This window comes from Hyperoodon ampullatus (assembly GCF_949752795.1).
Source record: "Hyperoodon ampullatus genome assembly, chromosome: 1".
In the NCBI taxonomy this organism is placed as follows: Eukaryota; Metazoa; Chordata; class Mammalia; order Artiodactyla; family Ziphiidae; genus Hyperoodon; species Hyperoodon ampullatus.
The window spans coordinates 203,945,575-203,961,523 of record NC_136914.1 but is presented as its reverse complement, the minus strand read 5'-3'; the positions used below and the strand labels follow the sequence as shown (position 1 = coordinate 203,961,523).

The 15,949-nt window shown below is 52.1% G+C and overlaps 1 protein-coding gene across 3 annotated transcripts in view; it reads left to right on the top strand.

Annotated features, from left to right (window-relative positions):
* Window positions 1–470: 470 nt before the first annotated feature.
* SH3PXD2A (SH3 and PX domains 2A) overlaps window positions 471–15,949 on the top strand; it is a gene marked incomplete at its 5' end in the record, with an annotated part of 237,019 nt that continues 221,540 nt past the window's right edge. For all 3 annotated transcript variants that reach the window (XM_079715283.1, XM_079715284.1, XM_079715282.1), the window contains one exon: window positions 471–542. In XM_079715283.1, coding sequence (XP_079571409.1) covers window positions 471–542 — 72 coding nt within the window. The remainder of the gene's footprint in view (window positions 543–15,949) is intronic.

Below are 15,949 nucleotides of genomic sequence, written 5' to 3'. Positions count from 1 at the left end.
GCCTCCTGCGCCCACAGCCTCCGCCAGCGCCGAGCCCCCTGGAGCCGGAGCGCGGCGAAGGGGCGCCGCCGGCCCCTCCCCAGCGCGCTGACAGCAGGCTCCGGGGCCCCCGCCCCGTCCTCTCGCCGGCGGGACACACCCCCGCCCCTCCTCTGCTCCGCCAGTTCCCGCCGGACCCACCGGGCGGCGGAGAGAGCTGGCGGGCGAGCCGGAGAGCGGCGGAGGCGGCGCTGGAGGGAAGGGGCGCGCGGCAGGCCCACGGGGAGCCGCCCGGGCGTACGGAGTCCGCGGCCCCTCCGGACCGTCCCCGCTCCGCGGCCGTACCTGAGGGCGCCGGGAGCCCGGGCAGCGGCGCGCCGGACCCGGGTGGCGGGGGCGCCGGGGACCTGGGAAGCGGGAGAAGGAGCCGGAGCTCGACCAAGATGAGAAGGTGACGCCGCCGGGGGGCGCCACTCGCTTTGTGGGGGAAGATGCTCGCCTACTGCGTGCAAGATGCCACCGTGGTGGACGTGGAGAAACGGAGGAACCCCTCCAAGCACTATGTGAGTATCGCCCCTAAGACCCCCGCGGGGGGCTGGCCAGGAACTCCCGAGGGCCCTGGGTGGCCCCTTGCCCTACCCGCGCTGTTGAGTCCCGGGGCTAAGTGCCCACGGGGCAGCCCTCGGCGGTGGAGTTTCTTCGCAGGGCTGTGATCTCCAGGGAAGCCTTTTCTGACCTTCCTCCACTCCCCCCACGCCCGTTTTCTTTTTTTGGCATTGGAATTGGCAAGTGGCTGCCCTTGTCTGTTACAACGGTGAAGTCATCTGTCCGCCTGAGCTTTGAAGGATGGTGGGGGGAGCGTTCGTCAAACCCTCGCTGGGAAGCTCCGTTGGGAAAGAGCATCTTCCCGGCCCTCCCTGGGGACTCGGGTCATTCACGCTCACACAGACCGAGATGCTTTCAGAGGCTTGACCTGGGGAAGGAAGCCTCACGCGAGCCTCCCACTTTTGCTCCGTTCTCTGCCTCCCTAGGCCTGGGTCTGGGGGCAGAGGGATGACGCCGCACCCCTGCTGCACCTCCACCTTCAGCCCTGAGCTTTGATTTCCTTCTTAAAGTCCTTGTGTCCGTCGGTGTGAGGAGAATTGTGGCTTTTCCTTTTATCCCTCCTCTGGACATGACCCTTAACTGGGTTCATTTCCTCTTAAGTGATGCTCCATCTCCAGACACGAGGAGGCAAATGTTTGCTGTGGTCTCCGAGGAACAGCCGGCTGCCCCTCCCCCTTCCTTCTCCAAACTTAATGAGAAGGGGCTAAGGTTGATTGAGCCGAGCTCCTGGCCTGTGGGATGCGTCCGCCTTTCATCTCAGCCCCTCCTGTCTTCCCATCCTTCCCACCTTAGGAAGTAAACTGTGTCCTTGACGCCTGAGAATGCCAGTCCTAGCGGCTTTGCTCCTGTTCTTGAGATAGAAGAGACAGACAGCAGGGCATCCAAAGCCGGAGGACTGCATCTTATTTGCAAATTAGTCATTTAAAGGAGCATTTAGAATGCTCAAAGCATTAATTTTAACAATTAAAACAGTCTGTTGGTTGCTGTCCTGGACAGCACATTGATCTCTGAAATTCCTTTTATTTCCTTGTTGGAAGGGGACTGGGATTTGTGCAAATGTCAGCCTCAGGCTACTCTTTCTGTCTTTATCCCCAATGGCTCTGATCTTTGGGTTTCTTTATAGTAGAATAAATGGGCCTGGGCTCAGGTTGGGTAGGAGGTAAACCAAGGAGTCTGGTTCCTGATGGGACAGAGACGTGGGTGCTGGTGGGAGAGCTGTTCCTTTTGTGTTACTGGCTCAGCAAGCATCTTGCCCTGCCATTTCAAGAAAGCTCTTATTGGAGGACTTGGGTCACCATGTGGTCACCCTCCCCTGGGGACAGATGTCCATTTGTACATCCCAGCACTTATTACGATGTCAGCCTTCCTAAGTTGTTTTCTCAAATGTTGCAGGCTAAGTTTTAGGGGTTTAGGGGTTCTTTTCTTTTTTTTTTTGTCCTGAACTTTTAAAATAAACATTTTGAATGTCATTTGGTTTTCTTATTATTCTTTTTTTTTTTTTTTTTTTGGCTGTGTTGGGTCTTCGTTTCTGTGCGAGGGCTTTCTCTAGTTGCAGCAAGCAGGGGCCACTCTTCATCGTGGTGCACAGGCCTCTCACTATCGCGGCCTCTATTGTTGCAGAGCACAGGCTCCAGACGCGCGGGCTCAGTAGTTGTGGCTCACGGGCCTAGTTGCTTCGCGGTATGTGGGATCTTCCCAGACCAGGGCTCGAACCTGTGTCCCCTGCATTGGCAGGCAGATTCTCAACCACTGCGCCACCAGGGAAGCCCCCAGGGGCTCTTTTCTAGTCCTCAGTTAAGGTAGGCACTGCTTTCAACAGATGGCACTCTGTTCTGAGACCCAGGCAGGTGCCGGCTCAGGATTTTAGGTGAAACATCAAATCTTAGCTTTGACCAACGATGTCCAAGATTACAGATGTAGGATGTACTCCTGGTCAGGAGCGCTGCTAAAGCGACGGTTGGGGTGGGGGGGTGCCGATGCAGACAGTGTTGAGAGGTGGTTAGTGCTGAGGCTCTGAGTTACAGGCTCTTGTTCAAAGCCTGGCTCAGATACTGACTAGCTATGCAGCTTTGGGCAAATTATTTAACCTCCGTGGGCCTCAGTTTCCTCATTTTTAAAGTGAGTATAATAATAGTATCTACTTCAGAGGGTTGTCTGGAGAATTAAATGAGATCATACATGCAAAGCACTTAGCGCAGTTCCTGGCACAAAACAAGCACTCATTAAATGGTAGCTTGGCGTGATTCTGACTAAGAAAGCACTTTTGAAAAGCTGCTATTAATGGTCTGGCAAGAAGGAAGAAAGGTTTCGGGTTTTAAGATTGATAACAACTTGTTCTGTGGGAAAAATACAAAAGAAGTCCTGTCCAATTCCCTCAAAATGATCATTTCCTCCCTTTTTATGGACAGTGTTTTCTGGGACGTCTCCGCTTCCCGTGTAAGAATCAATGACATTATGTTTGGGCCGGGAGTGATGTCACTGAGCAGATGGGGCCATACAGAGCCCTGAACCCAGGTTGTGGAAAACAGTTAAAGGAGAGAGTATTGTGTGTTATGGAATTGTGGAGCCGGCAGGGACCTGAGGACTCATGAGTCTCCACCCCCTCATTTTTACAGATGAGGAAACTGAGAACCAGATGGGGTAAAGTCACTTGTGACACAGCTAGTCACAGCACCTGGGTCTAACTGGCCTTCTGCCCATGTCGTGGGTTGGGTTCATTGAAATACCGTAAAAGGCTGATTGGGGTTGACGAGCCCAAATATCTGGTGATAGCAAGAGGTTCGTGCACATTGGGGGCATCAGTGCATAACATAAGGAGAGGGGGCCAATAATAGAAAGTGTCGGCAGGGCCAACAGGGCAGGAGGAGCATGCTGGGGAGGCTGTGCCTCTGAAGTTTAGGATCGCCTCCTCTCTCGACCTTTACGTGGTGGACACCACACACCAGAAGGTCAGGTGTTCTGGGTAAGGCGCGCTGGTGTGGGTAGCTGGCAGGACACACTGCGCCCAAGTCACGTATGTTCTGGAAGCCCTCTATGCTGAAGAAGCATGCCTTCTTCCCGCCTCTCCTCCACTGATGGTGAATTCTGAGTCTGCGGTTTGGCAAATTGCAGAGCAGAGCCGCTTTATGGGACATGCACATTAGCTGGAGCTAGCTGATGAGAGGCCTGGGGCCCAAGCAGGAGGGGCCCTGCTGGCCCCAGAATGCTGGGAACATACTGCAAAGGTCTTCTCAGGACATCCAGCCAAAGGCATGCTTGTCCCCGTGATGTGGGGGAGCTGCCTGGACACTGAGGGTCTTGTGTTTTGGTCTGTTTATGAAAGTCAGGCAAGTGACCTCCATCATTTGAGTGGTGCTGTCAGCCCTTGGCTTCCTTCCCCTCTGTCAAGCCCCTGCTTGGGGTGGGCTTGGGGAAGATGGGCAGCTGCTGCTTAGGCCAGGCTCCCTGTTTGGAGCTGGGCTCCTCTCTTAGCTTTTATGAGCTGCCCCTGGGGAGACCTTTAGGTAAACTGTCTTTGGCCTCAGACCACTTGTCTTTCAAATGATCCTGATGATGCTGGTTGCAAACTGCAGATACCTTTGAAAACTTTCCATAAGGATGTGAGTTCCAGTTCACGTAATCCTTTGTACCCACAAGCATGTGTAGGTGTATGTCAAGTCATTTGGTGTTGGAGAGGAGCTCGTGCATCTACAACAAAAAAGAAATTATGTGTTTGGATTTGGGAGGCGTTGTGCTTTCACGGTCTTTTCCTTTCCTGATTGTTTATTTCAGACAAATATCAGGCATGAATGTTCTGATCCTCTACAGGACTCTTCAGGGAATGCAAATAATAGCCAGTGTTAGCAGTTACCATCGATGGTGCCAAATGCTTAACGTGCATGATTTCATGTAATTCCTACAGTTCGTCGAATGTCTTTGATTCCTTTATACAGATGGGTGAACGGAGAGGTTAGAGGTTGCTCAAGGTCTCCCAGTTAGTACAAGGCAGATCTGGGTCAACTCAGGTCACTTTACCTCCAGAGGAAGCTATGAACCTACAGTGAGGCCCTTCTCCTCCACTGGAGTCTGGTTGGGGAGACCAGGCTCAGGTTTACATGATGAGACAGCAATGCCACGTGGTATTTGAGGACTGGCTCACTGTGTGGGACGTTCTTCACCTTGTGTCCTGGAGGTGAGTGTGTGACAGGTGATGGAGGAGGTCACTGTGAGGCAGGGGGAGGGGAACAAATCCAAGATGATATCTGCTCCCCAGTGATGCTTGAGGTGATAAATGAAGGATCCACTCTGTGAAAATAATACATTCTCCTGTGTGTTTAGAGCATTGCAGGTTTTGGTCTTGGTCCTGGGAGCTACATTTTTAGGAATTGGCCCCAGACCCATTCTTTTCTCTGCCCTTCATTTTTTCTTAAGCCCTTAGACTGTGGATCCAGCCCCATGAGAGGAAGGGGCTGCAGCTGCAGTACGGAAAGGATCTTCTCAGGCCAGTCCCACTGTGGAATGAGTGGTGGTGGGCAGATCAGGGTTTGAACCCCACCTCTGACTCTTCCTAGGTGTGCAACCTGCAGCCAGTCACTGTGGGTCTGTTTCCTCACCTGTAACCTCACAGGGATTTGGGGAAGTTGGTCAGATCATTTGGGGCAAAGCTTCTACTTAGTACCTGGCCCCCATCATGGGTACTCAACATATACTAGCTTCCATCTGGTCCTCCTTATCACCAAAACACTTGAGTACATTTTGGATCTAATAGGTGAAGCTGTGAGAGAAGGAAAGACTAAGGCAAAAAAGGAAGGCCCAGCTGTTCATAGTCTGATGGGAAAGTGGGCTACATGCCTCGTGGAAAACACCCAACATAGGAGAGAAGCACATAAATGAGGAGCAGCTGTTCAGACCTGGAGAGCTTCTTGGAGCTGCCCTAGTGATGGCTGCCTGGTAGGCTGGGAAGGAGAAGGGAAGGAACTTGTGTTGGGGGAGAGGAGTAGAGAGGTGCTGCAGGTAAGGGCAAGGTCAAATAGTATCCTAGCCCCAAGGTCAGTGCCACACATGGGTTAGCACTCTTGCCTGCTTTCTTTCTCTCTGTCTCTGTCTGTCTCTCACACGCAAGAACAGTTTCTTCTTCTCCAAGGAGGGAAGTGATCTAGGGGTGATTCACAGGTCTGACAAGGATTCCTACTTATGGAACAACCGACCACATCCTTCAAGGCTGTTGGAAGAGGGAGCACAGCCAGCCATTTATCATGGCCCTCTTTAGAGCCGAGTGAGGGTTTGGGGGGACCAATCAGGATTGGAATCACCATGTGTGGTGGCAGACAGAGGGGAGGCGAAGGGAAGGGAAAAATAAACTTATTTGATGTCATAGGAGACCGGTTCCAGCTCCAGAAATATAAGCGCCAGCTGCTGCATTTTCCAAAGAGATATTCCGAGGCCAGCATGAGTTAATCGCCAGTGGAGACAGTGAATTAGAGCAGTGTTGTTAGGACTTCTGACTTGGGGGTTTGCACAGCGGTCCCTGGAAATTGCCTTCTGATTTCCTCAGCCTGAGTCACTGACCAGACTATTTCTTGGACAGAAAAAGGCTAACAGGAAACTCTGTTCTCTTTTGCCTCCTTATTAAATAAAATAAAACAAATAATAGAGTTATGCATACGGTAGTCACACTTCTTTTGAGTTCTGAGAATCCGGGAAAGGGATCATGGGTTAGGACAGGGAGCCAGGGAGAAGGAAGGACAAGGGGTGTGTGTGGGAAATGAGGTGGAGATACTGGCTTTGGAAAGAGGTTCTGAGCCAGGGCCAGAGGTGCTCCCTGCCATGGCCATTGCCAAAAGTAATGGAAGAGTCCAGGAGAGTGATGAGTGTTTGAAGCGGCGATTCCCAGAGCCGTGAGTGACTTCTTGCCCAGGCCAGGCTGCTGCTACCTGTAGTGGAGTCAGGGGGGGAAGGGGGGGATGGTGGGGGGAGGGGGGAGGGGGACTGGGGGAGGGGGAGGGGAGGGGGAGGGGACGGTGAGCCACAAGAAGGCCCCTCTCATGCCCCCGAGTAACCTCCAGGCAGGTCACATCAGCAGCAGGTGCTGAGCAGAGTCCAGTGAGGATGTCGAGGTGCAGGGAGAAGGGAAAGAACCCATCTGTGAGTACCTACTGTGTGCCAGGCAGTGCAGAAGAGACCCTTCAGAGGGGATTTTACTTAAGCGTCATAACAATCCCGTGAAGTAGGTAGGTGTTTTTATCCCCACTTTACAGGTGTGGAAATTGAGGCCCAGAGAGTTTATGTGACTCTCACTCAGAGTAATTCAGTGGCAAGGCTGGGATTCTTACCCTGGCCTCTGACACCCGAGTCTGTGAGCTTGTCACTTTCTTCCCCATTAGAGCTGGGTCAGTGAGAGAGGGGCATGAAAATAACCGAGGAGTCCAGGCAGCACCTCCTGAGAGGATGACGTGTATCTGGAAGGCTGTGTTGTTGGAGAGCCCCTGGGCTCTGGTATCCCTGGCCCAGAATCCTGTCTCTACCACTTACTACGTGGGACCCGGTGCAAGTTATTCTCTCTCTGTGCCTCCAAACAAAACAAAATGAGGGGAAAATAGGACCTAGCTCAAAGGGTTGTGCTGAAGGGTAAATGAGTTAATAAATGTCAAGACCTTAGAACAGTACCTGGCACATATTAGGTGCAACATAGGGATTTGTTCTAATACTGATTAAGTCCTGAAGCTTCAGAAGGGGGAGATCTCTGTGAACTGGAGTTTTCAGCGAAGACTGGCTGGCGAAGGCAGGCTTCATGCTAGGCCTTGAGGAGTAATTAGGATTTGGATGGGAAAGAGTAGGATTTAGGTGGGACAAAGAGGAGAAGGGCATTCCAAGAAAGGGAAAAACAAAGGTGCCGGAGGCGGGACGTGCAAAGAAAACGAGGACAAAACCCAGGTGGGCAGAAAGGTGGGGAGGAAGGGTGGGCCGGCTTCTGAGGGTCTCACGTGCCAGCCGAGGGAGTTCAGAGTTTATTGTTACACCTCCGCACCTTCTGTTCCTCCCAAGGATTGCAGGGGAAGGGGAGCTGATTGTCACCGTGGGTCCCTTCTGGTGGGCCCCAGAGCTGGCTCTAGGATTGTCGTTGCAGCAGTGGTGGGAACAGAGCTACATGGAACCGTTTCTGTAGCTCTGCATTGGGGACTCTTTTTTTTTTAACATCTTTATTGGAGTATAATTGCTTTACAATGGTGTGTTCGTTTCTGCTTTATAACAAAGTGAATCAGTTATACATATACATACGTTCCCATATCTCTTCCCTCTTGCGTCTCCCTCCCTCCCACCCTCCCTATCCCACCCCTCTAGGTGGTCACAAAGCCCATTTGCGTTGGGGACTCTTTAGCTGCAGGCCGAGCCCAGCCTCTCTCTGTTTATAGCTCTTACTCGGAGGGGTCAGGCTGCCTCATAAAAGTTGATTGCACCCCACAGGTCTTGGGGAGGGAGAGTGGGGGAGGGGGAGGGGAATAGCAAGGAGTGAGGCGTCAGCTGCTTTGGGCCGCATCCGTGGAGGGCCCCGCCGGCAGGGCCTGAGGTCACAGTGCAGTCATTTCCATCCCCAACCGCAGCGCTGCCGCTAAAGCACCCCAGTGGCAAGAGAGAGGAGACCCCATCCTTGGAGGGTCTGGAGGCTAATACCAAACAGCTTGCTGGGAGCCCCGGATGAAGTCTCAGTATTACCTGAAACTTTCAGGCCAAACTTTCAGTTGTCTTCTACTTCAGCATCTCTCTGAACCTGTTTTAGTTTTAAAGACAGTACTTCAAACTACCTCTTCATTTATTTAACCCTCACCCCGCTGCCAGATATTCCAGTAAGCCTGATTCTTTAGGGAAGATGTAATAATAAAAATAACAGCTAACAGTTCTGAATGCTTTCTATGTGCTGAGTTTTACATGGAAACTCTCAAAGCAGCCTGCTGAAGCGCGTAGTTACTGCTAGCATCCATGTCGTGCAGGCGAGGACGCTGAGGCCCAGAGAGCTTAAGGGAGTTGCCAAACATCACCCAGCTAAGAAGCTGCATGTGAAGAGGCGCCTGCAATGACCCAGGCCTGCTGACTCCAAAGCTGGCCTTGTCCCCATAGAAGCCTCGCAGCCAGCCCTGCATCACATGCCACACCTGGGGAGACCAGACCCCAAGGAGATTACACATGAGGCCTGGCTGGTTGGCTTCTCAAGATGTGAGACCTTCCACATGTCACCTTCCCCACTTGATCTCCATTTGCTCATCTAGTAAATGGGCTGACTGCTTCCTTTCTGCCTTGTAGAGGGGAGGGTGGATAGGAAAGCTGCTTTGGAAAACGCTGAGCCCAGAGAAAATAGCTACGTGAAGGGGTCCTAGATCCCTCAACCTGGTTTCTTAATCATTTGTGAAGGGGATACTTTACAGAAAGAAGCTTTTCCTGATGCCAGGGAATTTTTAGGCAAGGTTTCCTTGCCATACTACCCACCCCAAGAAGCCTATAGCCAGGGTTGACTCAGGACCACTTTAGGCCCCCAGTGAAGATGTTTTCTAGAAAACCACCTCTGGGAACTACGCTTTGCTTCTTTCCAAGCCTGTCAGTTTTGTGAATGGAAGAGACAGAGCTATTTCCAGTCCCATGTCTCCCGGCTGTTACCTGAGGGGAGGAAGTGATATCCAGGGGGCTGAGCTAGCAAAGGGGAAACAGCTGTGCTATCTGCCCCTCCCTCGGCTGCTTTCTCTGGCCCTTTGCTGTCATTTCCCTTTGCCTGTGAGGAAGCCACCCTCCCTAGGCCTGGGTGGAGGTGGGCCGTAGGATTGGGGCAGGATTCCTTCCTCTGTGTGTGTCAGTGCCGCATAAATTACGCAGTGGGTCGTTTTGGGCCCTCCAGTCTGTCTCTGGGCTCCCTGGAGTGTGAACCAGACCTGACAGAAATTGATCACTCAGGGAGTGGGGGTGGGGTGCTGCCCAACGCTGATGGTGAACTTTCAGGGTCAGGGATGGCGTGGGTGTGGGCCAGTCTGTATTTCTGCCTATCACTGCGTGGTCCCCAGTAGAGAGCCCTGGCTGTTTTCCTTTTTCCAGAACTATTCTCACTCAGTAACAAAGGAGACCTTGACCTCTATTACATGGGCACCATTATCATAACAGCTACCGCGTATTGAATCCCTATTTTGTGGCAGGCACTGCCAGGCCTCTTGTTTATAATCTCTGGTCGTGACACAGCCCTGAAGGTGTGCATTTTTAACCCCATTTTACGCATATGGAGACTGAGGTTCAGAAAGTTGAGGTTGCGTTTGTTAGTCAAGCACAAAGCCAGGCAGTGCCTGTTTCACACTGTCACTGTGACTTGCACATTGGTCCCTCTCCTGAGCTGCCCCAGGTTGGGGGTTGGGGAGCTTCTGCCGGCCCAGCGCATCGTCTTCCTGGGGAATAGTGTTCTTTGTGGAGAGAGCCTGCCTTGCTGGCTTTGCCCACCTAAGGGTTCTGAGCGTGAAGGGATTGTCTCTGCTGTTTGAAGCGGCTGCTTTGTAAACTCTTTCATGGTAGGCCCCATTCTGACCCAGCTTTATTCCGTTTCCTGATGGCCCAGACCCAAAGGGCTATTTTAAGGGCCTTGCCTGTGTGGGAGAATTTCTCTTTGTAGCAACAGAGAGGGAGGCCTGGCTGGCCTGGCATGGTGCTGGCAGTGGGGCCCCGAGAGAGCAAAACTCTTTCCTGAACTCTGCCTCCTGGGCAGAATTCATGGGGCTCTCAGCACAGGGCCTGGCACCCGGAAGGGACACGGTCACTTGTCAGGGAGGGTAGGGCTTCCAGAGGTGGCTGCCCAGGGATTTCTGCTGGTCTAAGCCCCGGTGGCGTGGCAAACCGATCCTTCTCTCACAGAGTTAAGGCCTGTAATAGGGCAATGTCTGGACTTTGGTTTCAAGCCGGAGTTAATTATTTACTTTAGTCATCGCTCGCTCATTGGCAACTGGAGAAAAGCAGCCTCATTTTCCCCACGATTGCTGGATGTGGCAGCTCCTGGGCAGGGATGGTGGGGAAGTTGAGTCAGAGAATGTGTGGGTGGAGCCCTTCTAGGTGCAGGCATGGGGCTAGGGCTTCTCATCCACCGTCTTCTTTAATCCCCACTGCCACCCTGAGCATCACCCCTGTTGCATAGCCAAAGAAGCAGGGGCTCAGGGAGGTGCAGCATCTTGCCCCTCATCACATGGCCATGAACGGTGAAAGCCAGGCTCTGAACCCAGATCTCTGCAGTGATGGAAGCCCGTGATGGTTCCACTGTGGTCCCTGCAGATTTGATGGATTACCCACCCCACAAAGGTTAGGTTGCTAGGTAGGAGTACTTCTCTTTTTTCCCTGCCCTCAGCTGGAGGCATCTACACGTATCAAAACTAGCTGCCCTGGGTTTTTCTCTACACTCTCTGCCCTCCCTCAGACTCTGGTCTCCGCGGCTGTATTTCTCCCTCTGCTGCACGCACCCATGGGAGTGTCGTCCCTGATCTGTGGCTGTGCTAGGGTATGGAACGCTGAGAGCACTGCCCTGGGCTTAAGAAAGGAAGTCAGCCCAAAGGACATATGCACAGTGGGCCTTCCCTTGGAAGGCTGGGGCCCTGCAGCTTTATAGTGGCTTTGTCTCCCGAGAGCGTCCCGAGAGGCTGGAAGACTAGGAAGCACATCACGTGGGTCCCTGATAAAACTTCAAGGGTCTGGATTAAATCCTGGTCATCTGCCCACTCTGACCTTCCCCCAGAGCCCCTCCATTAACATGTGATGTGGTTGGAGCTGGTATATGGGATCAGATAACAAACCTCTTGCTCCCTAGAATGGACCCCTAGCAAGGTCTGGCCTCTATTTTGGGATTCAAATTTTTATTCCCCTTGAACTCGTGTCCAGAATCACTTTTAAAAGCCTGGTCCTTCAGAAGCTCCAGCTGCTGGGTGTTCTACGTCCTGTCCTCAAGGATGGTGGCTAGCATGGCACGGTGGTTGGGAGCAGGGAGCAGTTTATTTCCCAGGTGCTTTCAGCCTGCTGCTTGCTCCGGCTAAACCAGGCTCTGGCAACTGGAGCTAGCCCCAGAGAGGGCCTCAGGTGGCCGCAGTTGGAAGTTGAGGGCAAGAGGATGGGGGCAGATCACCGACCCCCCCGATACATGGGCTCAGGCTCTGAAGCCCTTACTACCTTGTTTCACTTGTTCAGATTTCTTCCCTGCCGTGGGCCTCAACTTTCTAATCTGTAAAATGAGAATAATAGTAGTCATAATAACAACACTTAACCCATTTGGTTGTTACTCCACATGGTGCTGGGGACATGACTGTTGTTCGATAGATGGCAGCCATTGTTAGTATTATCTTGGTCATCCTTCATGGTTTTGCTTAGTTTCTGCCACCTCCCAGAAGCTTCCAAGACTTCTCATCTTACAATGTTTTCTGTCTGTGAATTTTTGCAAAGTTTATTGTTTTAACCTCTCCTGTAATTCTTACCAAGAAGGGCCTTGGGTTGCTCAGTTTGGCGCAAGCCTATGTCTCCTGTGCCTGATTGATGGAAAAGCCCGTTGTGGGGTGGACCTTAATCTGATGCTTATTTGTATTCATTCATTCATTCAATCAATCAATCAACATTTGAATGTTTACCGTGTGCCAGGCACTGGGAACACAGCAGGACAGATAAAAATCCCTGCCCTTTTGGAGCTCACATTCTGATAGGGGGAGGGAAATAATAAACAAAACTGGTGAAATATGTAGTGTGCTAGATGGGGGATAAATGCTGTAGAGAAAACTAAGCGAGGTGAGGGAGACAGGGAATGGCAGTGGTGATGGGAGTTGCTGTGCTATTTTATAGAGTGTGGCCAGGGACAGCTCCCCCTGTATAGTGACTTTTAAGTAAGATCTGAAGGAGGAGAGGGAGTGAGGCCTGTGGATATTTGGAGCAAAAATGGTTGAGAGAGAGGGAACAGCAAATGCTAAGGCCCTGAGGTAGGACTATGCCTAGCCTTTTCAGAGAAGAGCAAGAGGCTGGTGTGGCCCAGTGGCATGAGCCAGAGGGAGAGCAGTGGGCAGTGAGATCAGACAGCTAAAGAGCTCAAGTTGTGCCTATATCCCTCCCAGCACCAAGCCGGGGGCTCTGCTCAGCAATGAGGCATCCTCTTGACTTGCTGAAGACAGAAATTGGTCAAAACACGGCTGGAGAGGTCGCTCTGGGAACTGTTTGGGGTTTGCCCCTGACCCCCCAAGAGGGATTCTGTGGGGAAATACAGCCTCGATCAGCAACGTCTTGGATAGCAACTCAAGACCCCGAAGGTAGCGCACGTCTTAGGGAGTTTCACTAACTGAATATTAGTTTTGTACCTACTGTGTGCAAGGCACCATGCTGAAAGCAGTCCCTCCAGCTGGGAGCTAGAGGGTGGGGAGCTCCTGCAAAGGCAGCAACCTCCACATCCTTTCATCTTTAAACTCCCTCCCTCCCTCATGCTAGCTGACGGTCTGGATCACAGTAGGTCCTTGAGCAGTGAAATAAATCTCTAGACGAAGGCTTTATCCTATTAAACCCCCTTCCTCCTACCCCACTCCTATTTTTTAAAGAACCACAGCTTTTAACTTACAGCTGTGGCAATTGGTCATTTGAAATGTAGAATATGTATTCCTATCATTATAATACTGTAAATGGTGGTAAGATTCTCAGGCCATTCCACCAAAACCTTACTCATCCATGGAGTAGATGGAATTATAGCACCAAGAACCAGATGTCTCTAGTTCACCTATATCACGGGCTAGCCTGGGAACTTAAATTCCATGTGTAACAGCCAGGGGAACTGTCCTCCAGTGTTCATAGTGAGAAGGAAACTTCCAGGCTAACTGATGATGGTGATGATGACGACGATAAATAATAATATTAGGAGCACGAATTATGTGCCAGCCATTCTTCTAAGCACTTTACTCTCTACAACAACCTGACGAGAAGCACACTCTTATGGTCCTTACTCTATTGATGAGAGAACAGAGACACAGAGAGGTTAATTTACCAATGGTCATAAGCTAGGAGGAGGCAGGGCTGGGGTTCAGAGCCAAGCAATGGGGCTCCAAAGTCCTTCGGGAAACCTCTTATGTCCTGGCCTTCCAGGGAATCCTGCCAGCCAGGCTGCCACAGCCTAGCCTGGCCATCCACAGACCTTAGTTAACAAGTGTCAGAGCTGGGAACCGAAGCCACTGGTGGCAGGCAGAAGCGGCCCCTCTTTGTTCCTGAGACAGGAAAAGCCATTTGTTCCTGGAGCCTGACACTGCAGGGGGTGGGTTTGCTGGGCATGGCTGTCTTCCTGGGCCATTTACAAGTCCAGCCCTTGGGGCTGGGGTGGGGAGCACTGTATCTGTTGGTGGAGAGGCCAGATTAGGGCGTCTGGCAAGATGTTTCTGACACCTAGGCCGTTCAGCTCAGCCAAGCTCAGCAGGTGACCAGGGATGTTGCTTTAGCTGGGAGGGGGCACCCTCCCCATTCTGCCTTGTTCAGTTTATTGTTAGAATGAGCTGGGCCTTAACCAGTCCCTCCTCTCTCCCTGGGCCCCAAAATAAACAGCAGCTGTTGGCTGCATCGTCTCTGTCGGCTGCCAGTCCGTCAACAGCCCCTAGCTCTCGTTTGCCCCCCTCTTTGGGTTTAATGCCATGGGGCATTGGGGACCCGACAGAGCCTGCCTTGCTGGCCAGCTGGTGTGCCCTGGCATGCCCTCTCCCAGGCAGTGCTGGCCTGTTGGCCGCACACTGGCATTGTCCCCTCGTGCCCTGCAGGGAGGCAGGTCCTCACGGTGGTCACAAACTCAGGCTCCAGAGTCTGACATCAGTTCTGCTCCTGGCTCTGCCATTTAGCTGGTGACCTTGGGCAGGTAGCCTAACTCTGAGCCTATTTCCTTCTCTGTAAAATCCAGCCATGGGTTCTAGATCCTAGTATCCTGTGAGGATTGAGACCAGTGCTATCAAGGCAGTGCTGTCTGGCTTCTGCCGTTGAAGCCAGACTGGCTGATCTGAGTCCTCGCTTTGGCACTCAGGAGCTTTGTGCCCTCGGGGCAGGTGCTGGCGTTCTCCTCACGTAGGTTTTCTCATCTGTACAACGTGGATAATAAAAGCATCTCCCAGGCTGGTGGTGAGGATTAAATGAGCTGTGCCAAGCACAGAGTAGGAGCTCAATGAATGGAATAACATGTGCTCCCTTTGACAGATAAGGCAGCATCCCCTAAAAGAGTCGTCCACAGGCGCACATCCGAGCGCTAACAGGATTACTCCTCCCCTAACCGTTGTATCTGCGTGGCTGTGCCAATTTGCTTGGCTTTGTTTCTACCCTGCATTCAGAACTTCCACTTGGGCTGGGGGTTGGGGGGCAGTACAGTAGAACTGGTTATAAAGCAGGACGGAGGCATGAGAAAGGAGAGCTGGGATTTCTGTTCTACTTGGCAGCGGTTCTGCTAATGTAACATAAGAAAGGGGAAGAAGACTGGGTCCGAGGCCATGGACTGCCTTCAGCTGCTGGGCAGATCCCCCGTGGTGTTGACCAGTTTTCTCTGCTGACATGTGAGCCCCAAGATGTTCTTTCATGTGATCTCCACAGCCTCCCCGTGGGCCAGCCTTCCTTGGCTCCGTACTCTGGGAAACCCTTGTGTTCTTTGGCTGTTCCTTGCAATTACCCTCCCTTGTGGAAAGCTTTTACTGGGAGCCCCCATTAGAGCATCCAGACCCAAAAGTCATCATTCTCAAAAAGAAAAAAAAAGGCACTTGGCCCCAGTTGTGTTGAGCTTCAGTGCTACGTGCCGCTGTGAGCACACCAACCCCCCAGTAAAGAGACCCTCACTCAGCAGGGAGCATTTGCACTGTCTCCCCAGGAGCCTGGTCCTTAAACAGGTGGCTGGACCGGCTGTCTTGTCTCCTCCATGCTGCTCTTGGCCAGTTCTTGTCCCAGGAGAGAGGTCAATGGCAGTTCCATTCCCAACATTCAGGAATGACCCTTTCTGATAGACTGGTGGGGAGAATGAGTCTGCACTTTCGAGAGGCATGTGGCAAAGTAGTTTAGAGCAGGGGCTCTGGAACCAGATTGCCTAAATCCAAGTTTTTCCTCTCCCATTTACTTCTGTGTGACCTTGGGCAAGTCACTTAACCTCTCTGTGCTTCAGTTTCCCATTTTGAAAAATGGGGATAATAATAGTACCTTCCTCATAGGATTGTTGGGAGGATTAAATGAGCTAATGAGGATAAAAGCACTTATAACAGTGCCTGGGGCAGAGTTAGTGCTACCTAAGGGTTACTGTTGTTATCTGAGCTGGCAGGGCAGGTGCAGTCTGCTTCCTATCAGCCCAGGCCTGACGGATATATATATATATAGAAGCCTTGAGAAGATGCCTGGGGTTTGTGAC